The following is a 27,937-nucleotide window of genomic DNA, read 5'->3' on the forward strand; positions in this document are numbered from 1 at the left end:
ACAAGAGTGAGGAGGGAGATAGAAGGTGAAATTCTTATAGTGGGAGTGGGTGATGCGGATGTTACCAATGCAGCGGCAGACTAACCGTGGTAAGGCAGGGGATAGGGGTGTGGAGCAGGGGCGGGGTGGGCGGGAAGACGCGGAGGCTGCGGGGGCGGCGGCGCGGGGTGACCGACGCGCTTCACGACCGCCTGGAAGCCGTTGTGGTCGTCGGCCGTGTACTCGACGATGCGCGTCGTGCCGTCGGCGTCGACGAGCGAGTAGGCGCCGGTGACGCGGTCGCCGTCGCGGTGCTCCCACTGCGTCTTGGCGTCGCCCGTGTGGCCGTCGCGCACCGCGTAGTCGAAGCGGTACTGGGGCGGCGCCACGTAGTCGTAGATGATCTCGTGCTGCGGGGGCGGCGGGGGCGGGGGTGGCACGTGGTGCAGCAGCCCGGCGCGGGCGGCGGCCGCTGCGCACACCACGAGGACGACGACCACGGCGGTTTTCATGACGGCGGAGGTGGAGGTGCCCGGTGAATGTTGGCGGCTACCGGTAACGCACCGCCTTATATACGGGGGCCACACCTGACGCTGGGACCGCAGCGAAAGTGGGTAGCCGCTTACTGGGTGGTAGGCAGTGGACCGGAGCGTTCAGCTGTGATCTGGCCATGAAAACGCTTGGTTCGTAGTAACTGTATGGCGCTAGCCTAAGTCGTGTCCTTTTCTTCTGAACTTCGTACTCAGTGGGAAAAAGCAGATATCTTGTAGGTAGGTTACCTACTAATGTAATTTAAACAATCAATTGATTTAAGCATGTAATCTTCTGACCTACAAGAAGGTGAGTGGCTTGTCTGAACAGTTGTTCCGTTGGAAATGAGATGTCTGTCAGCAACCGCAACGTAATTATGAATTTATAAGGGACAGTCAAATGAAAATGAGACAGATGGAAAAAGGTTAGTAAATTGTTTATTATTTCGTAAGTAATCTCCGTAACTGTTAATACATTTATCCCACTGTGACACAAGAGAGTCAATGCCACCATGGAAGAAGCTTGCAATTTCCTATAAACCCTGATTGTTCCCAGGCATGCACTTCTTCAAAATGGTTCAAATGACTCTAAGCACTATGGGACTTAACATCTGAGGTCATCAGTCCCCTAGAACTTAGAACTACTTAAACCTAACTAACCTAAGGACATCACACACATCCATGCCCGAGGCAGGATTCGAACCTGCGACCGCAGCGCTCGCTCGGTTCCTGACTGAAGCGCCTAGAACCGCTCGGCCACACTGGCCGGCTGCATTTCTTCGTTCGAAGCAAATCTTCGTCCATGAATGTTAAAAACCATTCAAAAGGCAAGATCGCCGAAAATATTTTTTATTCAAAGACAACTGGTTTCAACAGTCTTAGCTATCATCTTCAGAGCTTAAACATTTTTTTTAGTAGTAAAACATGTTCATTTTACGCTGACCTCATGCACGAGATGTCAAATGGATAAAACTCAGCACTTTATATACGTTTGTCATCACTAAAGTACTTAAAACCACACAGCAACTTTTCCAAAATGCCATGTCGATATGCATACTGCTCACACACGCTTCTTACATGATACCAATACGCTACACAATAGCACATATGGGTATGTGCCCAGCATATGTAACCAGATAAGCTGTTGTGTATCGTATTTGTATCATGTAACATGTATCTATGAACAACATGCATACGGACATGGCCTTTTGGACAAGATACTGTGTATTTTAAAATATTTTAGTGATAACAAACGTTTATAAAGTGCTGAGTTTTATCCATTTGACATCTTGTGCATGAGGTCAGCGTAAAATGAACATGTTTTACTACAAAAAAGAGTTGAAGCTCTAAAGACGATAGGTACAACTGTTGAAACCGGTTGTCTTGAATAAAACATTTTTTGTGCGATCTTTGCTTTAGGATGGTTTTTAACAATTAAAACGGACTACTCTTCAGTACTCTCATAATGAGAAAATTCGATCAGTCCATGAATGTCTTTTTTTCAGGGCTCCAAGTATATCGAAATGACATAAGGAGAGATCTAGACTGTACGATGGATGTGTCAGGGCTTCCCAGCGGAACTTCTGCAGTGTAGTCGGAACAACCTTGGCGACATCTGGGCGAGCATTATATTGCAACAGAATGTTCCTGTCTCTCAACAATCCCGGGCGTTTGGACTTGATGCTGCACTTCAATTTTTGGAATGTGTCGGTGTCCCACTGTGCGTTAATTGTGGGCCAATGCAATCAAAGGAAAAGGTCATCATGACTTTCCTGGAGCTTCGTGTCTGATATTTCGACTACGCTGCATGTTTCGCTGGGAAGCACCTTTCTCTTCCTCCATGCAGTTCGGATATCTCCCGAAGCGATTTCCATGTTTTTGGAACCCTGAAGAAAGACACTCATAGCCGTCAATATGCCTCGGTCGGAGAGGTCATCCCCGGGGTACAACCATGGTTGCGTAGGGAACCGCAAACATTTTGCCACAAAAGCCTTGACCGTCTTGTCCCGCAGAGCCATAGTAGTGTATTAACAGTTATGGCGCCTACTTTTGAAATTATAAACTGTTTATTTACTTTTTTTTCCTTCTATCACCCTTTCATCTGATTGCCCCGTGTACAACAGAATGATCCCCTGAGATCGTAGTTTTTCGCAGCGGTATCCATGAACAAAAATTTTTGCAGTGTTCAGACCATGTCAGATCGGAGTTAAAACTCGATCTCTCGAAGATTAACTCCAGTTTCTTCGCCAGCAATGTCATCTCCTGACGAGAAAGATGGTCTTAATCTTCGAAAGTTCGAGATTTAACTCCGATTTGACGCAGGATGTTCTTATCCATGACAGTCTGCTTGGATTCCGAAAATATCGACCACGTGAATTCCATCTTCTCTCACATGACATCGTGAAAGCCATGGATCAATTCGGAGACGCACTATTCCTTAACCTCTAAAATGAATTTGACTCAGTACCACACCAACGCTCATTGATGATTACACTGGGTGTGACATGAGACCTGTGACTGGATTGAGAATTTCTTGACTCAGGGGAACACACCACGTTATTTCGATGTAGAGGTAATTTTTGGCGTAACCCAAAGCTATCCAAAGATTGGAGACTCTCTTTAAATGTTCAGTAAAGTAATATTGCCCACAAGAAAAACACCCTAAAAGTAGGATAATATGGTTACAATATCAGTGAGTCACGACTGGAATCACTTAACTCACATAAAAACCTGTATAGAACAGTTTGTAGTGATATTAAGTACAGTGATTACATAGACTCAGCTGGAGGTAAAAGGGGTACTGAGCATATGTTTTTCATCACTTCTGGACAGTGAAAACAACAGTTCACTTGTTGTTGAAGCTTTGTTTATTTACTCGTTTTAGTTACAGCCCATCATGTGAATAATAATTAAAGAGCATAAAGCCCAGCATTGTATCACATGATTTCTATCTTAACATAGATGCTCAGTGTTAAAGATTGAAATGGTGCTGTGTATCGTTTTATCTGATACTAGCTGAGTACCCGGCGTTGCCTCTGTGTGTATTCTAAACTTATGTTTATCAATTTTCTGCTTCCCCTGTCCATCTCCTCCCGCCCTTCTCTCTGTCCTTGCGCTCTTACCCCCTATCTCTGTCCATCTCCTCCAACTTCCTCCGTCCGCCCATCTCATCCGTTTTCCTTTTTCTGTCCATTCCCTTTCCCCCACCTCTTTCTACCTCCCCATCTACGTCCATCAACTCTTTCTCATTCTCTGCCCATCTCTCCTTCCCACCTTCTCTCTCCACGTTATCAGCCATATATATATATATATATATATATATATATATATATATATACACTCCTGGAAATGGAAAAAAGAACACATTGACACCGGTGTGTCAGACCCACCATACTAGCTCCGGACACTGCGAGAGGGCTGTACAAGCAATGATCACACGCACGGCACAGCGGACACACCAGGAACCGCGGTGTTGGCCGTCGAATGGCGCTAGCTGCGCAGCATTTGTGCACCGCCGCCGTCAGTGTCAGCCAGTTTGCCGTGGCATACGGAGCTCCATCGCAGTCTTTAACACTGGTAGCATGCCGCGACAGCGTGGACGTGAACCGTATGTGCAGTTGACGGACTTTGAGCGAGGGCGTATAGTGGGCATGCGGGAGGCCGGGTGGACGTACCGCCGAATTGCTCAACACGTGGGGCGTGAGGTCTCCACAGTACATCGATGTTGTCGCCAGTGGTCGGCGGAAGGTGCACGTGCCCGTCGACCTGGGACCGGACCGCAGCGACGCACGGATGCACGCCAAGACCGTAGGATCCTACGCAGTGCCGTAGGGGACCGCACCGCCACTTCCCAGCAAATTAGGGACACTGTTGCTCCTGGGGTATCGGCGAGGACCATTCGCAACCGTCTCCATGAAGCTGGGCTACGGTCCCGCACACAGTTAGGCCGTCTTCCGCTCACGCCCCAACATCGTGCAGCCCGCCTCCAGTGGTGTCGCGACAGGCGTGAATGGAGGGACGAATGGAGACGTGTCGTCTTCAGCGATGAGAGTCGCTTCTGCCTTGGTGCCAATGATGGTCGTATGCGTGTTTGGCGTCGTGCAGGTGAGCGCCACAATCAGGACTGCATACGACCGAGGCACACAGGACCAACACCCGGCATCATGGTGTGGGGAGCGATCTCCTACACTGGCCGTACACCACTGGTGATCGCCGAGGGGACACTGAATAGTGCACGGTACATCCAAACCGTCATCGAACCCATCGTTCTACCATTCCTAGACCGGCAAGGGAACTTGCTGTTCCAACAGGACAATGCACGTCCGCATGTATCCCGTGCCACCCAACGTGCTCTAGAAGGTGTAAGTCAACTACCCTGGCCAGCAAGATCTCCGGATCTGTCCCCCATTGAGCATGTTTGGGACTGGATGAAGCGTCGTCTCATGCGGTCTGCACGTCCAACTGAGGCGCCAGGTGGAAATGGCATGGCAAGCCGTTCCACAGGACTACATCCAGCATGTCTACGATCGTCTCCATGGGAGAATAGCAGCCTGCATTGCTGCGAAAGGTGGATATACACTGTACTAGTGCCGACATTGTGTATGCTCTGTTGCCTGTGTCTATGTGCCTGTGGTTCTGTCAGTGTGATCATGTGATGTATCTGACCCCAGGAATGTGTCAATAAAGTTTCCCCTTCCTGGGACAATGAATTCACGGTGTTCTTATTTCAATTTCCAGTCTTTAACACTGGTAGCATGCCGCGACAGCGTGGACGTGAACCGTATGTGCAGCTGACGGACTTTGAGCGAGGGCGTATAGTGGGCATGCGGGAGGCATGTATCCTCGCTAACGGAGGACATTTTGAACATTTCCTGTAACAAAGTATTTGAAGTCACGCTGGCACGTACTGTTGCTGTGTGTTTCCATTCCATGATTAATGTGATTTGAAGAGAAGTAATAAAATGAGCTCTAACATGGAAAGTAAACGACCCTATATATATATATATATATATATATATATATATATATATATATATATATATATATATATATATTAATCGAGTCTCTGTAAAGTTTGGAAGGTAGGAGGCGAGGTACTGGCAGAAGTAAAGCTGTGAGGACGGGGCGTGAGTCGTGCTTGGGTAGCTCAGTTGCTGGAGCACTTGCCCGCGAAAGGCAAAGGTCCCGAGTTGAGTCTTGGTCCGGCACACAGTTTTAATCTGCCAGGAAGTTTCATATCAGCGCACATACCGCTGCAGAGTGAAAATCTCATTCTGGAAACATCCCCCAGGCTGTGGCTAAGCCATTTCTCCACAATATCCTTTCTTTCAGGAGTGCTAGCTCTGCAAGGTTCGCAGGAGAGCTTCTGTAACGTTTGGAAGGTAGGAGGCGAGGTACTGGCAGAAGTAAAGCTGTGAGGACGGGGCGTGAGTCGTGCTTGGGTAGCTCAGTTGGTAGAGCACTTGCCCGCGAAAGGCAAAGGTCCCGAGTTCGAGTCTCGGTCCGGCACACAGTTTTAATCTGCCAGGAAGTTTCAATAAATTTAAACTTGATGGATGAAACGGCAGTTTTGCACGCTTCTCATTGTTTATGATGTCATAGCTCCCGAACTACGTGTAGCACAATGATGTAGTTTATCACATACATTCAGTAGTATACGTGAACACTGTCTACAAAATGGGTCACACAAATACTGATCGCAGTAAAGAAGTAATAAATTAAAACGTCACACATGATTGGCTGTTTTTGCATGAACAGCGAAAATATAGTAAGCGACACAGATTTTCCCTTTCATCGTTTTGTGCGGGTTCTCAGCGATAAAAAGTTTCATAAGGGTTTGAAATCATGCGTTAAGTTTTTTGCAATTCACGAAGTTCTCCTGTTCCCAAATACTGGACGAATAAAATCGGGATATTTGCGTGTCGTGGCTACACTAATTTTTCATCCCCACCCCCACCACTTTCATAGGTTGGTGGTTATTACCTCCACAGCGATTCTTTCGAGACAGTAAATGATACGTGTATTAAGTTTGATTGTAACTGATACATTGGTTTAAGAGGAGATGTGGAACATATATACATACTTTCACACATACAGATACACTGAGATGACAAGTCGTGGGGTAGCGGTATGCACATACTCGTATTCAGACGGCGGTAGTATCGCGAACACATTGTGTAAAAGGGCAGTACATTGACGGAGATGTCATTTGTGCTTAGGTCATTCATGTGAAAAGATTTCCTACGAGATTATGACCGCATGACGGGAACTAAGCGCCTTTGAATGCGGAGTGGTAGTTGGAGCTAGACACATGGGACATTCCATTTCGTAATTCGTTACGAGATTCAATATTTTGAGATCCACAGTGTGAAGAGCGTACCGAGAAAACCAAATTTTAAGCATAACTACTCACCATGGACAACGCAGTGGCCGACGGCCGTCGCTTAACGACCGAGAGCTGCTGCGTTGGGTAGGGTTGTCTGTGCTAACAGACAAGCAGCACTGCGTGAAATGATCACAGAAATCAATGTGGGACGTACGACTAACGTGTCCGTTAAAAGGGTGTGGCGAAATTTGCTGTTAATGGACTATGTTAGCAGACGACCGACGCAGATGACTTAGCTAACAGGAAGACATCACCTACAGCCCCAATATCGGTTGGACCCTAGACGACTGGAAAACCGGAGGGTCTTCAGATGAGTCCCGATTTCAGTTGGTAAGAGCTGATGGTAGGGTTCGAATGAGGTACAGACACCACGAAGACATGAATCCAAGTTGTCAATAAGGCACTATGCAGGCTCGTGGTGGCTCCGTAATGATGTGGACTGTGTTTACATAGAATGGATTGAGTGATCGTGTCCAATTGAACAGATCATTGACTAGAAATTGTTATGTTCGGCTACTTGGAGACCATTTGCAGCCATTCATGGACTTCACATTCTCAAACAACTATGGAATTTTTCTGGGTGAAAATGGGCATGTCACTTTGCCACAGTTGTTTGCAATTTGTCTGAAGAACATTTTGGACAGTTAGAGTGAATTATTTGGCCACCCAAGTCACCCGATATGTATCATATCGAAAATTTATGGGGCATAATCGAGAAGTCAGTTCATGCACGATATCCTGCACAGGCAACACTTTCGCAATTATGGACAGCTATAGAGGCAACATTGCTCAATATTCCAGCAGAGGATGTCCACCGACTTGTTGAGTGCATGCCACGTTGAGATGGTGCGCTACCCCAGGGAAGATGTTAGACACAATATTAGGAGATATCCAATGACTTTTGGCTACTGGTACAGGAAAGCAGGAAAGCAGGAAATAAATATTAGCTGTCAAAAATTGGTGGAAAATATGTGCTTAGTGTTCACATAAAGGTCTCAGGCCTCCTATACGACCTTATGTAGCAACATATACTTAAGGTAAAGCAGGTAATGTTGATAGCATACTGGAAAAATGCAGTCAGTGTGCAAAATAGATCGCTTACGAAACCTTGTGTGGCCTCACCTAGAAAATGTTCAAAGTACGTGGAATCCATACCAGTCTTGACTAACTAGGGATATTGGGTGTTCACAAGGAGGACGACACGTATGCTCACATGTTTGTTTAATACATGGGAGAGTGTCACGTAGGTGCTGAAAAACCTTAAGTGGTAGCCACTCGAAGATATACGCCAATTCTCCTACGAAAGACTTCTTACAGAGTTTCAAGAGGCAACACTGAGTGAGTGAAATACTACGGCCCAATACATATCACTCCCTCAGGAACAGCAAAGACATGCTTAGACTACTTATAGCATGCAAAGAGGCATTTAAGTAGTGATTCTTCCCATACTCCCCATTAGTATGGAACAGGAAAGAGCCACAATAAGTTGTACAGTGGGATGTATTCCCTGGCATACATTTCACCGTGGTTTGCAGTGTACAGCTGCACAGGTGGACATTAGAAGAGGACCACTGTTGATGCTGGTGATACAAGAAAAATGTAACTGTTCATCGTACTGAGTCCGGCCATCATAACCATACGGATTTACACCTTGACAGCCGAAACACACCACCAGCCTTTGCTGTTTGCACACTCTTCGCAGCACTTATTAAGACGAATGTTGCACCCAGAATGTTACCCTGGAGTGACAGTGACTACTTGCTGGAATCTGAGATAAAAACGAGAGCATCATTCGCTAGGCTTACTCACAGGCGAGGGGCATTAAATAATAATTAAGCAGACAAACTGATGCACAAATGAAACAGCTTGTAGGACGAGTTTTGTACTTTGATGACTGTAGGTTGGCATCACTGGGATGAGCTGAGAACAGCTGACGGATCAGAATTGTTTTGGCTATAGCTTCAACGTTGCATTTAATGACGGCATGTCCGCCTGAAATTTCCTCTTTAGTTCAACAACGTTCAGCGATGCGTTTCTTACTTTCACAAGGTTATAACCAGCTAAAATCTTCTCTTGAATGATTTTACTGTATGGTGGATGTTGTACGAGACGCGGAAATTTTTATAAGAAGGTAGAACATTTCAAAAAACTGTCGAACCTCAGTGACTGAGGAACAGCGTCTTGGGCGACCAGTTGAAGAGACAACTAGTTTGCTTCAAACCTGCACTGACGACATTATTCGTGAAGACTGAAGTATTACAGTAAAACGTGTAAGAAAAACATTTGCAGTAAGTGTTGGCACAGTTCAAAAAGTTGTTGGTGACAAACTCAAGTACTTCAAAGCAAATCAAGATGGGTCCCGAAAGAGTTACCACAACAACCCAAGTAAACAAGACTCAAAGTGTGGACAGCTTGAAGAATGCTATGAAAGGGAAGGTGACACTTTCCTAAAAAAGGTTTTAACATGTGATGAAACTTGGGGGTCACCATTTTAAATGGTTCATATGGCTCTGAACACTATGGGACTTAACTTCTGAGGTCATCAATCCCCTAGAACTTAGAACTACTTAAACGTAACCAACCCAAGGACAGCACACACATCCATGCCCGAAGCAGGATTCGAACCAGCGACCGTAGCGGTCGTGTAGTTCCAGACTGTAGCGCCTAGAACCGCTCGGCCACTCCGGCTGGCCACCATTTTAAACCGGAGTTCAGAAACATCTAGGAGGTCAAATAATTTGTGGGAAAGTTCCTCAAACGAAAAGAGAAGACCTCTCTGCGTCAGGTATAAAAAGAAGTTAGTTCATCGTTGAAACAAATATATTGATATTGGTGGGTATTACTCGACAAGTAATAAGAGTTTCATTTTGTAATAATACACAGTTTTTTTCAGCATCAATTTGTCTCTTCAATTATTGAATGTCCCTCGTACATCATCTATACTGCACAAACTACATTTAGATGAATGATGAGACGTCCTTTTGTCACCAGAATGATTAACCTCATTTTGTTTCCAATTGCGGATGCAGTGCAAGTAGACCATATGTCGGTAAGACTCTGTATGAGCTCGAATTTCTCTGACTTATGCCTCATAATCGTTCCGTGGGAGTTTTGTGGAAGACATGTTGTTATGGTGTTCTGGGAAAGGAGGTATTCTCTAAATTTTAACGGTAAATCTGTTCTTGATGTACAAAGCCTATCCTGTACCTTATACCATTATAGTTCAACGAGCATCTCGGTCATGCTTTCGCACTTAGCAAAAGAACGTGCGACGAAATGAGGCTCTCTTCTTTGGATCTTGTTTAAGTCTTCTATAACTCGTATTTCATAAGGGTAGAACGATCGTTTTGTAAGTTCTCTCTTCTTGTGTGGTTTATATTTCCCCGAGATTTCTTTAATGAATATCAATCTAATATCTGCTTTCCCTGCAAATAATTTCATTATTTTAAGGAGGCGGAGATATCCAGCATCTAATTACTGATCAAGAATCTTGATTTGCATAATGGCTGTATGTCACTTTGTTGCAAACGGCTACTTTTAGTCAGACAACAATCATCAGGTATCTACGAGGGGAGGTCAATAAGTATTAAAAATTTTTCTGTAATTGTCTTTAGGTTGACTACCCGCTAGATGGCACCGTTGACTTCGCCTGTGGAGTGGTGAAACGTTATCATAGTCTGCTCTGCGCTGTTGCGACGTAAAGATGGCCGCGGCACTCCGTTTGCACCATTGAAGAATAGCGTTCCGTAATTCGTTTTTTGTGGTGTGAAGGTGTACCGGGGACATAAATTCACAGACGACTTTCAGCACAATACAGGGACAATGTTTCGCCACTGCAGAGTGTTTACCAGTGGACTGAACAGTTCAGAAGTGGTGGAACGAGCGTGAAGGATGGGGAAAGAGTGGGAAGTTCAGCTAAATTCACAACTGTTGCCAGTACTGAACAAGCCCGTGGCTTGGTTCTGAATAACAGACGAGTGATTGTCATCGGTGTGGTAAGCCATACAGAAAGTAGTCATGGTTCTGCGCATGAAATCAAGCATAACGAGCTCAACTTTCACGAAGTCTGTGCGAGATGGGTTCCAAAACAACTCAATCAAGAGCACAAGCGTAATTGTTTGAAAATCTGTCAGCACCTACTGAACCGTCATGCTAAAGAGGGTGAAACGTTTCTGAAACAAATCGTCAATGGAGATGAAACATGGATTCAGCATTTCGAACCAGAGAGCAAACGTCAGATCATGGAATCGAACTACCCTGGATCCCCATTCAAAAAGAAATCCAGTAGTCAACTTTCTGCAGTAAAATGGTGCTCGCAGTTTTTTGGGGCTCAAAAGGGCCAATGCTGGAATATTACCTGGAAAAGGGGTCAACAGTAAACGTTACAGTGACACGCTGTTCAACGAAATGAAGCCTGCAATTCGCAGTAATTGGAGAGCACAGAAGTCGTTAGTCGCAAGGCATTCTTTTGTTGGGTGACAATGTGCGTCCACATACCGCAGCCCGCACCGCTCTAAACTCTTCAGATGCCGTTTTTCGGGAAGTTGGAACATCCTGCATCCAGTCCCGCCCTTGCCCCGTCGATTTGTCATCTGTCAGGCCCACTTAAAGATGCTTTAAGTGGTCGTTGATTCAGCTCCGATCAACAGGTGAAGGAAGCGGGGCATAGAAGGATTGCTGCGCAACGAAAACCTTTCTTGTAGAGAATATAGGAAAGATTGTGCAACGGTGGAGCAAGTACGTTGAAAAGCAGCTTGACCAAGTTGAAAGATAATATTAATCAAAATTGTGTATTATTGCTGCAATAAATTATAAAAGTTAATTGAAAATACTTATTTACCTACCCTAATACATACAAAGAAAATTCCGTACCTAAGCGAAGTGATAACAAACAAAAACAAACGTCATATATCTTTACAATATTCGTCACATAATCATACAAAACGACATCAGTTGCAGGACACGTGACAGATCAGGGAAACTTGTATCTAGATCAATGCCGAAAACTAATAGCATCAAAACTACAGATTACAGGAAGCATGAAACACACATACGATAACGAGTTAGTGGAGCTCACATAACCAATTCGAAGTGGCATATGTTCCCTTGTCACAAAAATTGTGTCAAAGATTATACTGTGCCCACGTTTTGGAGTTCGTTCGAATATTTTAACTTTCAGGATGATTATGTTCACCATGTGCTTGTAGTCAGTTTTGACACAGTAGTATTTTATCTGGCAGAATGATGGAATGAGTACCATGCTTCTAAATTTATAAGAGATTCTGACTTTGTCATTGGTATCTTGATATCAGCTGTTTTGCAAATTAATTGTTGGTTCAAGGTACTGCATGTGCTTAATACACTGTCTGACAAAGAAAGTTTTGTGTTAGCAGAAGAGCCAACACCGTGTTACAAGTGGAGGCCGAAGTGCACGCGTTTTAGCTCACGCAGGCTGGCGTGAGGAGGGAAGAACTATACTGACGTGAGGTCTGGAACATGACAAGGAATGAGAATTCAGAAAGCGGACTTAATTAGTTTGATACTTAACTTTAATCCATTAATGATGAACGTCGCTCTTGACGGTACATGATTCACAATATTATCTGTTCAGAATACATTCTTGAAGATACTCATAATAGTAACTGAATATGGCGCCTTGCTAGGTCGTAGCAAATGACGTAGCTGAAGGCTATGCTAAACTGTTGTCTCTGCAAATGAGAGCGTATGTAGTCAGTGAACCATCACTAGCAAAGTCGGCTGTACAACTGGGGCGAGTGCCAGGGAGTCTCTCTAGACTAGACCTGCTGTGTGACGGCGCTCGGTCTGCAATCACTGACAGTGGCGACACGCGGGTCCGACGTATACTCGCGGACCGCGGCCGATTTAAAGGCTACCATCTAGCGAGTGTGATGTCTGGCGGTGACACCACAGAAAGTAGAGCATTCAGAAGGCATGGCGGGATGTCAGTGCCACCCTGCACACGTACTGACCATCGGTGAGTATCAAAATAATTAGAGCTGTAGTTCTCTGTGACAGGTTATAGCGACGTATCAGTATTTTTTTTTTCTGCTAGTAAAATTGCTTTTACCAACTATAATGAATTAATTATACAGTGATATATTAATGTCAAAGAAAGGAGGCTTACTTATAAAATATGAATCCATAGTGTTTCAAAATCTGGAGGAAGGGGTTTATTTATTTATTTACACTTCAAGTTCCGTAGGACCAAATTGAGGAGCAAATCTCCAAGGTCATGGACCGTGTCAATACATGCAATTACAAGATAAAAGTAAGATAAAAACAAAATGTTTATGAACCTGAAAAAAGTCAATCCATAAGTAAGTAAACGCCATCAACAAAACATGAATCAGCTTAATTTTTCAAGGAACACCTCGACAGAATAGAAGAGGTGACTCATTTCGATTTGAAAGCGTGAGGATTACTACTAGGATTTTTGAATATGGGTGGTAGCTTATTGATAATCGATGCAGCAGTATACTGCACACATTTCTAGACAAGAGTTAAGGGCGTCCGATCCAAATGCAGGTTTAATTTCTGCCGAGTGTTAACTGAGTGAAAGCTGTTCTCGGGAATAAGCTAATATTGTTACGAATAAATGACAGTAAGGAATATATATATATATATATCGAGGTGCCAACGTCAAAATGCCCAGACTCGTTAACAGTGGTCGACAAGACGTCGTGAACTTACACAACTTATTGCCTGAACCGCCCGTTTCTGAGCCCAAAACATCCTTTTAGAATGGGAACAGTTGCCCCAAAATATAATACCATACGACATAAGCGAATGAAAATAAACAAAGTAGATTAATTTTCGTGTCGAACGATCACTCGCTTCAGATACCGTTCGAATAGTAAAAATTGCAGCATTAAGTCTTTGAACAAGATCCTGAACGTGGGCTTTCCACGACGGTTTACTATCTATCTGAACACTTAGAAATTTGAACTGTTCAGTTTCACTAATCATATGCCCATTCTGTGAAATTAAAACGTCAGGTTTTGTTGAATTGATTTAGAAACTGTAGAAACTGAATCTTACTGTGATTTAGCATTAGTTTATCTTCCACAAGCCATGAACTTAGGACAGTAAGGAATAAATATACTGAGAGGCCAATGTCAAAATACCAAGACACTTGAACAGGGGCGACAAGAGGCTCGTGAACTTATACCACTTATTGCCCGAACCTCCCGTTTCCTTTTAGAATAAATTACAACAGCTTTGTGATGTGACCTCTGTTTTTTGTCTGTCTGTTTTCGTCGGCCACTGTGGCCGAACGGTTCTGGGCGCTTCAGTCTGGAACCACGCGGCAGCTACGGTCGCAGGTTCGAATCCTGCCTCAGGCATGGATGTGTGTGATGTCCTTAGGTTAGTTAGACCTCAGATGTTAAGTCCCATAGTGCTCAGGGCCATTTGAACAATTTTGTCTTTTTTTCTTCTCTCGCTTCCATCGTTACGTTTCCTACTCCTGGCCATGTACTGTTCAGACGCATATATAAACGTAAGTTTCTTTAAGTGAAACTAATCAATCGTTTTTTGTCCAAACATTATGTTATGGTCTTTCTTTATGCCAATATCGCCCTTTATATGTTATTAACAGATTTTGTAACGAAATGCGGATGAATTTTGCTTTATGAATGGTGATAACCGACTTGGGTGAAGATAACATAGCTGCCGTTATGGCCATCTCACCGAGAGAGCTGCAAACCGTAGTAACTGCTTAGAACCTGCATGCCAATTGATTTTAAAAAGTACGACTGCCTAGTGTCAATCAAATTAGCGCACTTGAGCCATACCGAATCTTCACCGTCGCGTAAATATCAAGCCAAGCCAGTTATTTCTAGAGAATAATGTTCCGTGTCTTACAAATTTCAAATCTATAGATCTTTCGTCTATTTCACTTGCCCGGTCATTTTTACGCTGAGTTAAAAGATAGAATGACCACCAGAATACACTAATGATATTCCTGATCAATGTTGTTAACCATGGAGAACCCAGATATGCCACGTACTCGTATTAGACAGGCGTAATCAGCACTGATAAAGTTTGAAAGGGACTACACTGTGGGTCTCCATTTGGTCCAGCAAGTGGAATCGTGCAGTATCCAGATTTGTGTGGCATTTGGATGTGGCAGTGTCCCCATGTTGACCACGTCCGACCACCACGAGGGAGGACCGCCGAATTGTAAACGAAGCACCCTGTGACCCCTTCCCATATGTGCGTGCGTGGTGTTCTCCTTGCAACATTCTGTGTCATCCTGGACCATTGGTCGGTGACTCGCAGCAGTTGGGCTGCGGAATTACCATCCCACGCATAGGGCAAGATAATACTACTGTAAGTAGGCTGTTCAGGTTTTTATGTTGATAACGCCACGTAGTGCTCTGTATGAAAATCGCTGACTGCGTTGAGTGCTGTCTGTGGCTGGTTGGACTCATTGTTGGAATATTCGCTAGTGTAGCGTCGGGCAGTTGGATGTGAACAGCGCGTACCGTTTGGCAGTTGGAGGTGAACCGCCAGTAATGATGGATGTGGGGAGAGAGATGCCAGAGTTTTGAGAGATTACTATGAGCGGACGATCTGGACGTGTGTCCGTCAGAAAAGGGAAATTGTTTAATTGGATGTCTCAAAATTATATATATATTATGACGTTTGAACGCTATTAAGGTAAAAACATTGTTTATTCTCTATAAAAATCTTTCATTTGCTAACTATGGCTATCAGTAGTTAATGCCTTCAGTAGTTAGAAACTTTTATTTAGCTGGCAGTATTGGCTCTCGCTGTGTTGCAGTAGTTAAAGTCACGAAGATTTTTGTGAGGTAAGTGATTCATGAAAGGTATAGGTTATTGTTAGTCAGGGCCATTCTTTTGTAGGGATTATTGAATGTCAGACTGCGTCGCGCTAAAATATTGTGTTAGTTTAGTGGTGACCAGAATAAGTAAAGAGAAAACCGTCTGAGTACGTTGAGTTTTTCTCAGCTGTTTGAAAATCTAATAACATAAGAGTTTTTCCAGCAATGACATTCTTTACATTCAAATGAGACGTTTCATACTGCAACACAAAGGGCTGTGTTGGAAGTTGTACCATTAACGCGAAGCATGAACTGCTGGTGAATGGCATCGCATTACGGTTATCAGTGAATCACGATTTCGCACTAACACGCATGACGTTGGCTGAGTTTTCATTCTTTCAACGTTTTGGAAAGACACAGTAGTGTTATTCCTGGCGTCATAGTGTGGGAACTAGGACTGTAGATATTTTTAAACATATCGGGTTTCCGAAATATCGAATTTAAAAAGATGTCACCGACAGCTCTCGATAAATCGAAAAAAGTATCGATATATCGGTACTCTGAAGCGCCAAAGAAACTGGTATAGGCATGCGTATTCAAATACAGAGATATGTAACCAGGCAGAATGTGGCGCTGCGGTCGCCTATATAAGACAAGTGTCTGGCGCAGTTGTTAGATGGCTTACTGCTGCTACAGTGGCAGATTATCAATATTTAGGTGAGTTGGAACGTGATGTTATAGTCGGCGCACGAGCAATGGGACATAGCATCTACGAGGTAGCGATGAAGTAGGGATTTTTCCGTACGACCATTTCACGAGTGTACCAAGAATTTCAGGAATCCGGTAAAATATCAAATCTCCGACATGGCCGGAAACAGATCCTGCAAGAACGGCACCAACGACGACTGAAGAGAGTCGTTCAACGTGACGGGAGTGCCACCCTTACCCAAATTGCTGCAGATTTCAGGGTCATCAATAATTGTCAACGTGCAAACCATTTAACGAAACATCAGCGCTATGGGTTTTCGGAGCCGAAAGCCCACTCATTAACCTTGATGACGACATACACCTTTACGCCTCGTTGGGCCCGCCAACAACTACATTGGACTGTTGATGACTGGAAACATGTTGCCTAGTTGGATTAGTTTCCTTTCATATTGTATCAAAAAAATGGTTCAAATGGCTCTGAGCACTATGGGACTCAACATCTTAGGTCATAAGTCCCCTAGAACTTAGAACTACTTAAACCTAACTAACCTAAGGACATCACACACATCCATGCCCGAGGCAGGATTCGAACCTGCGACCGTAGCAGTCCCGCGGTTCCGGACTGCAGCGCCAGAACCGCTAGACCACCGCGGCCGGCCATATTGTATCGAGCGGATGGACGTGTACGGGTATGAGACAACTTCGTGACTCCATGGACTCTGCATGTCAGCAGGTGACTGTTCAAGTTGGTGGATGCTCTGTAATGGTGTGGGGCATGTTCAGTTGGAGTGATATGGCACCCCTCATACGTCTAGATAAAACTCTGACAGGTGACACGTACGTAAGCATTCTGTCTGATCACCTGCATCCATTCATGTCCCTTGTGAATTCCGACGGACGACAATTCCAGCGGGACAATGCCACACCCCACAAGTCCATAATTGCTACAGAGTGGCTCCAGGACCACTCTTCTGAGTTTAAACACTTCCGCTGGCCACCAAACTCGGCAGACATGAACATTATTGAGCATACCTGGGCTGCCTTGAAACGTGCTGTTCAGAAGAGATCTCCACCCCCTCGCACTCTTGCGGATTTGTGGACAGCCCTGCACGATACATGGTGTCAGTTCCCTCCACCACTGCTTCAAACATTAGTCGAGTCCATGCCACGTCGTGTTGCGGCACTTCTGCGTGCTCGCGGGGCCCTACACGATGCTAGGCAGGTGTACCAGTTTCTTTGGCTCTTAAGTGTGGGTCGACGTACCTGCCTAAAAAATATCGGTTGCACATTGTAAATATACTGCCGGTTTTAGAGATGTATATTTAAGTATTGATTTTTTTATTAGATATTCCGTAAATGAACAAGCTACCAGCCAGCCTATATCTCTTAGAGCAAGAATAGAAAGTAAAAAAAACGCACGTTCATACTCGGCGATAACCACTTTGCTAACAATGGTTACTGCATTTTAAGTGGCACAATAAAAGGTGACCGATGAGTCCATCGTTAGCTTTCGACACATATCGAATTTTTCCAGAACACTTCATGTCCACTTTCCTGTTTCTTCATTTCTGCAAACGCCATCGACCTAGCTATAGAGAAAATTCTGTGGTAAAGCTAAACGTTGCAGTTTCTGCTGGTAGCGCCGAGATGCGACTACGTCAGCATTTCCCCTCACACGTCGCCACCCACGACAACAACCGATCTTGTCATTTAGATTTTTGTTCCTCATTTTCTGCAACTGTTTTTAAAGGTAGTCGATGTGAAATATAGCATACTAGTTGTGTTAAAAACTGTTTTTTAACGCAACTGGTGTGTTGCTTCTTCACATCGGAAATCTTGTTACCCCATTCACACTGCCACCCCCACAGTGCAATCGGCGCTCTTCTTTGATGCCACATATACTTGCTTCACATAGTCAAATAGAAAGGTTGGACGTGTTGAAAACTCAAAAAGTAGTAAGACTCCTTCACACAGTGAAAGTAAAATTATGTCTTACATCAAAAGAACAACTTCAGATATTTTCCGAAAACTGTGAAAAAATATAAAATAAAAATATCGCCACGTGATAATGTCGTTTTGGTATCGATATATCGGGGAAGAAATATCGCCGGCTGAAAATGACTTACAAGTTCGTGGCGTCCTCCATCGGTAATGCTGGAATTCAATATGGTGTTGGCCCACCCTTAGCCTTGATGACAGCTTCCACTCTCGCAGGGATATGTTCAATCAAGTGCTGGGAGGTTTCTTGGGAAATGGCAGCCCATTCTTCACCGAGTGCCCCACTGAGGAGAGGTATCGATATCGGTCGGTGAGGCTTGGCACGAAGTTGGCGTTCCAAAACATCCCAGAGGTGTTCTATAGGAATCAGGCCAGGACTCTGTGCAGACCAGTGCATGCGTTATTGTCGTGTAACCATTCCGCCACACGCCGTGCATTATGAACAGATGCTCGATCGTGTTGAAAGATGCAATCGCCATCCCCGAATTGCTCTTCAACAGTGGGAAGCAAGAAGGTGCTTAAAACATGAGTGTAGGCCTGTGGTGTGATTGTGTCACACAATACAAGAGGGAGTGCAAGCCCCCTCTGTGAAAAACACCACCACTCTATAAAACCACCGCCTCCGAATTTTACTATTGGCACCACACACTCTGGCAATGACGTTCGCCTTGTATTCGCCATACCCACACCGTGCCATCGGATCGCCACATTGTGTACCGTGATTCGACACTTCACACAGCGTTTTTCCACTGTTCAATGGTCCAATGTTTACGCTCCTTGCACCAACCGATGCGTCGTTTGGCATTTACCGGCGTGATGTGTGGCTTATGAGCTGCCGTTCGACTATGAAATCCAAGTTTTCTCACCTCCCGCCTATCTGTCATAGTACTTTCAGTGGATCCTGATGCAGTGTGGAATTCCTGTGTGATGGTCTGGATAGATGTCTGCCTATTACACATTCTGACCCTCTTCAACCGTCGGCGGTCTCTTGTCAGTCAACTGACGGCCTGTGCGCTCTTGTGCTGTACGTGCACTTCACTTTTCCATTTCACTATCACATCGGAAACAATGGACATAGGGATGTTTAGGAGTGTGGAAATCTCGCGTACAGACGTATGACACAAGTGACACCGAATCACCTGACAACGTTCAAAGTCTGTGAGTTCCGCGGAGCACCCCATTCTGCTCTCTCACGATGTCTAATGACTACTGAGGTCGCTGATACGGAGTACGTGGCAGCACAATGCACCTAATATAAACAACGTTTGTTTTTGGGGGTGTCCGGCTATTTTTGATCACATAGTGTATAAGGTGTCCTATTTATCTTGACCACTGTAAATAACTGTTTGCCCAGATGCAAATTACAAAACGTTTAAAGCAAATGCTCTTTAGCCGTCAGGAGGACATAAATCAGCATGATTGCCTTCGATGTAGCTTTGTTTTTTACAAGGATATGAGCAGCGATATGACTTTTTTAAATGACAACCTGTATTTTTTATTCGGTAATTCATGGATGAAATTAAGTCGGAACTCATCAAATACAGTGGAATGTCATGTCTTAAATGGCTACACAGGATAATTGAAATGGCCTGGGAGTTGGAACAGGTTCCATCAGACTGGACAAAAGCAGTAATCACACCAATCTTTAAACATGGAAACAGAAAAGATTGTAACAACTACAGAGGTATCTCTTTAATCAGCGTTGTGGGTAAAATCTTCTCAGGTATTGTTGAAAGGAAAGTGCGAGCATTAGTTGAGGACCAATTGGATGAAAATCAGTGTGGGTTTAGGCCTCTTAGAGGTTGTCAGGACCAGATCTTTAGCTTACGGCAAATAATGGAGAAGTGTTATGAGTGGAACAGGGAATTGTATCTATGCTTTATAGATCTAGAAAAGGCATATGACCGGGTTCCTAGGAGGAAGTTATTGTCTGTTCTACAAGATTATGGAATAGGAGGCAAACTTTTGCAAGCAATTCAAGGTCTTTACATGGATAGTCAGGCAGCAGTTAGAGTTGACGGTAAATTGAGTTTATGGTTCAGAGTAGTTTCAGTGGTAAGACAAGGCTGCAACCTGTCTCCACTGTTGTTCGTATTATTTATGGATCATATGTTGAAAACAATACACTGGCTGGGTGAGATTAAGATATGTGAACACAAAATAAGCAGTCTTGCATATGCGGATGACTTAGTTGTGATGGCAGATTCGATTGAAAGTTTGCAATGTAATATTTCAGAGCTAGATCAGAAATGTAAGGACTATGGTGTGAAGATTAGCATCTCCAAAACGAAAGTAATGTCAGTGGGAAAGAAATATAAACGGATTGAGTGCCAAATAGGAGGAACAAAGTTAGAACAGGTGGACGGTTTCAAGTACTTAGGATGCATATTCTCACAGGATGGCAACATAGTGAAAGAACTGGAAGCGAGGTGTAGCAAAGCTAATGCAGTGAGCGCTCAGCTACGGTCTACTCTCTTCTGCAAGAAGGAAGTCAGTACCAAGACTAAGTTATCTGTGCACCGTTCAATCTTTCGACCAACTTTGTTGTATGGGAGCGAAAGCTGGGTGGATTCAGGTTACCTTATCAACAAGGTTGAGGTTACGGATATGAAAGTAGCTAGGATGATTGCAGGTACTAGTAGATGGGAACAATGGCAAGAGGGTGTCCACAATGAGGAAATCAAAGAAAAACTGGGAATGAATTCTATAGATGTAGCAGTCAGGGCGAACAGGCTTAGATGGTGGGGTCATGTTACACGCATGGGAGAAGCAAGGTTACCCAAGAGACTTTGGATTCAGCAGTAGAGAGTAGGAAGAGGCGGGGCAGACCGAGGAGAAGGTACCTGGATTCGGTTAAGAATGATTTTGAAGTAATAGGTTTAACATCAGAAGAGGCACCAATGTTAGCACTGAATAGGGGATCATGGAGGAACTGTATAAGGGGGGCTATGCTCCAGACTGAACGCTGAAAGGCATAATCAGTCTTAAATGATGATGATGATGATGATGATGATGATGATGATGATGATGATGATTCATTTCCTCTCCTAAAGACCTATTCAAAAACGTATCACAGTGTACCGTACACTAAAACACAACGTTATTAATTACATAACACAACACTGACGTTGAAGCTCCCAGCGCTTAGTGCATGTACTCGGGGTAACGGAACACATCCACGTGCTGACGTTGACAGAGGACAAATGTAAACATAAGTAGAATGCATACCCGTCATTCCGTCAACCATCGTCAGTTGAAGAGTTGTGCGAGTAGAATGAACACCAACGAAGAGAAGGTAGAAATGCTGCTCATCTATGGGGGATGTAAGTTAGCAGAACAGTAATTGCAGTACTGCTTTCTTATGCGCGGGTACATTTAGTACAGTCGTTTAGTCCATTTAAATACTGTTATGTAGAGTAGGCATACAGCAAAGGCTGTCCTTCCTACGAACTGCATCGACATGACGTTTCTTTTATTGTTGTCTTTGAATGTAGGCGAAATGCTACGCAGGCAGCGGAACTGTACAGAGAGCGATATCCTGACAAGAACCCACCTTCCCGACGGATGTTTTCTCGTCTTGTTGCGACGCTTCAGGAAACGGGAAGTTTCAATCCACGACAACGCAATCGTCGTAGCACTCGCAAAGACGAAGCTGCCGAAGTTACTGTTTTCGCTTCCGTTGCTATGAATCCACATGTGAGCACACGACGGCTTGAACACGAGATTGCCGGCCGCTGTGGCCGTGCGGTTCTAAGCGCGTCAGTTTGGAACCGCGTGACCGCTACGGTCGCAGGTTCGAATCCTGCCTCGGGCATGGATGTGTGTGATGTCCTTAGGTTAGTTAGGTTTAAGTAGTTCTAAGTTCTAGGGGACTGATGACCTCAGTAGTTAAGTCCCATAGTGCTCAGAGCCATTTGAACACGAGATTGGCATTCCTAAAACCAGTGTACATCGTATTCTTACACGTCACCGATTCGCCGGCCGCGGTGGTCTAGCGGTTCTGGCGCTGCAGTCCGGAACCGCGGGACTGCTACGGTCGCAGGTTCGAATCCTGCCTCGGGCATGGGTGTGTGTGATGTCCTTAGGTTAGTTACGTTTAAGTAGTTCTAAGTTCTAGGGGACTTATGACCTAAGGAGTCCCATAGTGCTCAGAGCCATTTGAACCACGTCACCGATTCCATCCTTATCATGTACACCTACGTCAAGAATTGCATGGGAATGATTTCCAGAAACGTGTACAGTTCTGTCAGTGGACACAGCAACAAATCCTCACCAACCCGAACTTCTTCTCCAATGTTCTGTTTATCGATGAATGTCCCTTCTCAAACAAAGAACAGGTAAATACAAGAATATGCATTATTGGTCCAGCCAAAACCCACGATGGCTTAGACAGGTGGAACATCAGCGTCAAAGGAGAGTTAACGTCTGGTGTGGGATGCTTGGTACTACAATTATTGGCCCTTATTTCATCAATGGTAGTCTAAACGGCACAGCGTATGCCAACTTCCTAAGACGAATTCTTCCTCCTCTTCTGGATGAAGTGCCGCTAAGAACCAGAATTGCTTATGTGGTACCAACACGACGGATGTCAGCACCTAATGCCTTGCGTGTACATCGTGTTCTGAACCGAAGGTATCTTGCCAGATGGATTGGTCGAGGACGAACAGCGTGCTAGGTCTCCTGATTTAAATCCTCTGGACTTCTTTCTTTGGGGACGCATTAAAGACGTAGTCTAACGCGATATTCCAACAACTCCAGAGGACATACAGGGACGTATCGTCCTTGCTTGTAATTCTCCTTGCGTGTACATCGTGTTCTGAACCGAAGGTATCTTGCCAAATGGATTGGTCGAGGACGAACACCGTTATAGGTCTCCTGATTTAAATCCTCTGGACTTCTTTCTTTGGGGATGCATTAAAGACGTAGTCTAACGCGATATTCCAACAACTCCAGAGGATATACAGGGACGTATCGTCCTTGCTTGTAATTCTCTTCAGCAGGCAACACTGGAAACAGTAAATAATTCTTTCATTCAACGAGTGTGTCGGTGTCCAGGGTCACCTCTTTGAGCACCTTTGAATGTTCTACTCCTGGGAAATGGTACTGGAGAGTCAAAGTCAATTTTGTGTTATGTTTTTACTTGGTTTTCATTTGTTTTCTGACAACTCCAGCAAGTGCACGAGTTTATGATCCTGGGCTCAAAGTCAGTGTGGTGTTATGTAATTAATAACGTTGTGTTTCAGTGAATGGTACATTGTGATACATTTTTGAATAGGTTTTTAGTAAAGGAAATGAATTACCGTATAAAAAATGCAGGATGCCATTTAAAAAAGTCATATCGCTGTTCATATCTTTGTAAAAAAACAAAGCTACAACGAAGGCAATCACGCTGATTGATGTTCCCCTGACGGATAAGGAACATTTGCTTAAAACATTTTGTGATTTGCATCTGGGCATCTGGACAAATAGTTGTTTACGGTGGTCAAGATAAATGGAACATTCTATATATTAAACGTATCGATATTTTATCTACAGTACTGGTGGAAGCTACCGGTTATACTTTCAGGTCATGGCTAATGGTGATTGACGGAAATGTAGTGCCACAACGTTAAGTCATGGACATCGTGCACTCTCATGTGTTACCTCCCACGCGACAGTACCTAGTGCTATTTTTCAACAGGACAATGCTCGTCCGCACGTGGCACCGGTCACTATGATTTTGCTGCCTGATGTCGACGTACCTCCAAGTCCAACAAGAGCGCCAGACCTGTCCCCAGTAGAATATGTTTGGGACCAGCCCATATGGCAAGCCTGTTCCACTGCCAGTATCCGGGATTTCAAGGACCAATTACGGCAGTTGTTGGCCAACTTGCTTCAGGAGAAGATACAACGTCCTTATGACACCCTTCTCAACCAAATCAACTGATGCATCCAGGTGAGAGGTTGTGCAGGGTCCTACTGATAAGTGAGCCCATACTGCCATGTTCTTTGTAAAGTTGATTCTGTATTATAATCATTGAAATAGCATCACATAAGCTCTCAACCCGTGAAGTTTTATTCCGTTTCCTTCCCCATTTCTGGGTGCTTCGCTGTGTTTATAAAGCAGCGTAGAATGCATGATAAAACAGAAAGGTATATACTGATGTACTTAAGGCAGAGGTATCGTGGATACATTGCTTGAAAATTTTTGACGAGGCTAAAACAACCCCCCACAAATTTCGATGTCTCCATTTATTTTCTTTGTGGATTTGTATGGTTCAAATGGCTCTAAGCACTATGGGACTTAACATCTGAGGTCATCAGTCCCCTAGAATTAGAACTACTTAAACCTAGCTAGCCTAAGGACACTACACACATCCTTGCCCGAGGGAGGATTCGAACCTGCGACCGCAGCAGCAGCACGGTTCCGGACTGTAGCGCCTAGAACCACTCGGTCACAGAAGCCGGCCTAAGGATTTGTATGATGCTCTTTAATAAGTATTGTGCTGTAAGTTCTGCAGTAGAAAATATGTATTTTACGTTATTTAATGTTTAATATATTCATACGATTTATGTGAGTATTTGGTAGATTCTAGCAGGTTTCTGTATTCAGTCTTTCTACTTATGCAATAATGTACCCATTTTTATAAGTGGTTTATAAACATAAACTTTGTAACTGGCAAGATGATAATATACAGCACGTTTAGCAGACATTGGCCATTTCGAACCTGTCGCTGGCACCACAGACGCACTTTGTTAAACTATTCATTTAGCCAAACAGAACATCTATGGAGTGGATTTTTCACTCTGTGACACTGTTTTTTCACAGATGAACGTATGACACTTCAGTCTGTACGTGTTCTTCGCCCCATTAAGTTATTATCTCATGTATGAGTTGGAATCGTTCCTGTGTTTTATGTTATTGATGCAGTTACTCTGTAGCATTGAGGTAGATACGAGCTATCACCATCTGTTACATATCCTGTAAGTGACGCTATTTTGTAACTGTAGATTACGTAGTAAAGGCACATGAAACTCCTTTGGTTTGTGAGCATTGTGCCTAATTATTTTGATTTTCACCTAATGCTATGGTTTAGTCAAGTAGTAATGTGGATTTGGGATACTTGTGCACAATATAAAAATTTTCTGGCTTTCCGACTTTCCTATATGCAAGAGCTTCCACTGTGAATAGCTTCATTGAGTTTCAGACGTTATTTAATTTTTATATGACATTTATAATTTGAGTTTTGGATACTCTCAGTATTACTTTACCATTCGATGATTTCACTTTTATCATGCAAAGCACCTCTAATAGTGTAGGGAGTTACTTTTAATGATGCGAACAATACTGTATTGGTGATAATTTTATGAATGTTTGAGAGTGTGGTGTCAGCTATAGGAACGTGATCTAAAGTGTCAAGCAATGGCATGTAGGTAGAAGTATTCATCTAGGAGAACAATGGTACAAATCACTACAACGTTGTCTCCAATTGTTCGACTGGCCAGGTACAAAGAATCATCAAACCTGGTTAGCATGTGCGAGACATGATTGGGTGTGATCCATGGAAATCAGTCTGTCGGTATAGAGATTGCGATACATACCATTTATATACAGTGCACAAAAGCTGATGCATGTATGACAATTGCTTAACTGTGATGAGTTTTCATTTTCCATCAGTAACTTTTCCCTCTGAAGGCAACTATGAAACTTTTTGAAGGATGATCACTGGCACAAATTTCGACTGTCCAAATTAACGTATAGGAGAGTGGTTAACTAGTTGAGGACTTGGGAAGTCACTAGGTATTCTGTTGACTAGATTTTCGTCCGAGCAGATGTATAGACAACACTAAAAGTTTCATTTTTCTATCACTTCGGTATTACACTAGATTCTTGCTAATCCGCCCATTTCTTGCGCATATGGGTGCCGTATTGGCGGAACTGCCGTATTAGATAGTGTCTTAAGTTTAGTGTAAAGTCACTGGGATTATACTTTATTAAATCCAAACATATGTTCATTTTCGTAGAAGACTTAGTCCTTGAGTGCATTCATGTACAGTAGTACGAAAAACGCCCCTAATTTTTGGCAGTCACAATGATGATACGCAATGGCAGTATTGTTTAACACACAAAGGCCTTATGGGCATTACATCGGTAGTGCACGCTTCTGATTGTTGCATAACGTACCCTAAGCAGATGTCCTATAACCTTCATCACTAACGTCACGAGTTCCCTGTATGCTTTTGAATATATCTTCGTATGTTAAAGTTTGGTCATAAATAGTTGCTCGACCAACATTGTACTCGGCAGAAAAGGATATCTGCGAAAAACCTGAGTTGAGCTTTTCTCAAATTTCGAGCTCATCCTTGAGGTCTGGTATACCGAATTTGCTGTTAGAAGCCTTGACGCTGAACCGTAAAAAAAAGCCACAATATCAAATACGTATAGCATTGTTCCACGTGGTAGTTAGCTGACAACATTGTTGCACAGGAGAATTTATTTTGTATGCGCCATTTCTGCTTGAGCGGCTAGATTACTGAGAGGCCGATCTAGTGCGGGCCGGATTGGAAATTACTCTAGAGCAGGGGTTCCCAACAAAATTTTCTCGAGGACCGCCTCATCGAGCATGATTGGTACCTTGTCATATCACAGTATCAAGTACCTAAAAAAACCAAATTAAGAGTCTTTTTATACCTTTTCTATTTTTGGTACTTAGAAAAAACATTCACATTCAATACTGAAAAAAATATTGAGCGGCCAGAACAAAAAATCTGTTATATACGAAATATATTTAATATATTTTTCATTCTACTAGCATCTTGCGGACCCCTAGGGGTCCGCGGACCACCTGTTGGGAACCAATGCTCTAGAAAATTAAATAATTAATGTTTGGATAAATTTAAGGAAGAGGATGTTAGTTAAGTTTGAACAGAAATGAAAATAGTATGTAGATTTTAATCAAAGTTGTTTATTTCAACACATTTAACAACAAACAGCATGATATTAACATGATAATTTTGTACCAGTAAGTTGAAACACAGAAAGACGATTAACAAGTGTGAGGAGGGAGACAGAAGATGAAATTTTTGTAGTGCGAATGGATGACGTAGATGTTACCAATGTAGTGGCAGGCTAACCGTGGTAAGGCAGGGGGTGGGGGGCGGGTGCGGGGTGGGCGGGAAGACGCGGAGGCTGCGGGGGCGGCGGCGCGGGGTGACCGACGCGCTTCACGACCGCCTGGAAGCCGTTGTGGTCGTCGGCCGTGTACTCGACGATGCGCGTCGTGCCGTCGGCGTCGACGAGCGAGTAGGCGCCGGTGACGCGGTCGCCGTCGCGGTGCTCCCACTGCGTCTTGGCGTCGCCCGTGTGGCCGTCGCGCACCGCGTAGTCGAAGCGGTACTGGGGCGGCGCCACGTAGTCGTAGATGATCTCGTGCTGCGGGGGCGGCGGTGGCGGGGGCGGCGCGTGGTGCAGCAGCCCGGCGCGGGCGGCGGCCGCTGCGCACACCACGAGGACGACGGCCACGGCGAATTTCATGACGGCAGCGGTGGAG

The 27,937-nt window shown here is 44.1% G+C and overlaps 1 protein-coding gene across 1 annotated transcript; it reads right to left on the reverse strand.

The window, feature by feature from the left end:
- Nucleotides 1-27,937, reverse strand: LOC126151462 (cuticle protein 8-like). Its single transcript, XM_049915943.1, has 2 exons — nucleotides 27,559-27,937; nucleotides 1-413 (listed from the first exon to the last, which is right to left on the reverse strand). Exons 1-2 carry the CDS (start codon nucleotides 27,919-27,921, stop codon nucleotides 81-83), a joined length of 696 nt encoding a protein of 231 aa, XP_049771900.1. The 5' UTR covers nucleotides 27,922-27,937; the 3' UTR covers nucleotides 1-80.

Source organism: Schistocerca cancellata, chromosome 2, assembly GCF_023864275.1.
Source record: "Schistocerca cancellata isolate TAMUIC-IGC-003103 chromosome 2, iqSchCanc2.1, whole genome shotgun sequence".
Lineage (NCBI taxonomy): Eukaryota > Metazoa > Arthropoda > Insecta > Orthoptera > Acrididae > Schistocerca > Schistocerca cancellata.

Coding starts and splice junctions, on each gene's coding strand:
- LOC126151462 (XM_049915943.1), bottom strand. CDS start 27,921: ATGAAATTCGCCGTGGCCGTCGTCCTCGTGGTGTGCGCAGCGGCCGCC. Junction 414..27,558: donor AGCCTCCGCGTCTTCCCGCC/CACCCCGCACCC, acceptor CACCACGTGCCA/CCCCCGCCCCCGCCGCCCCC.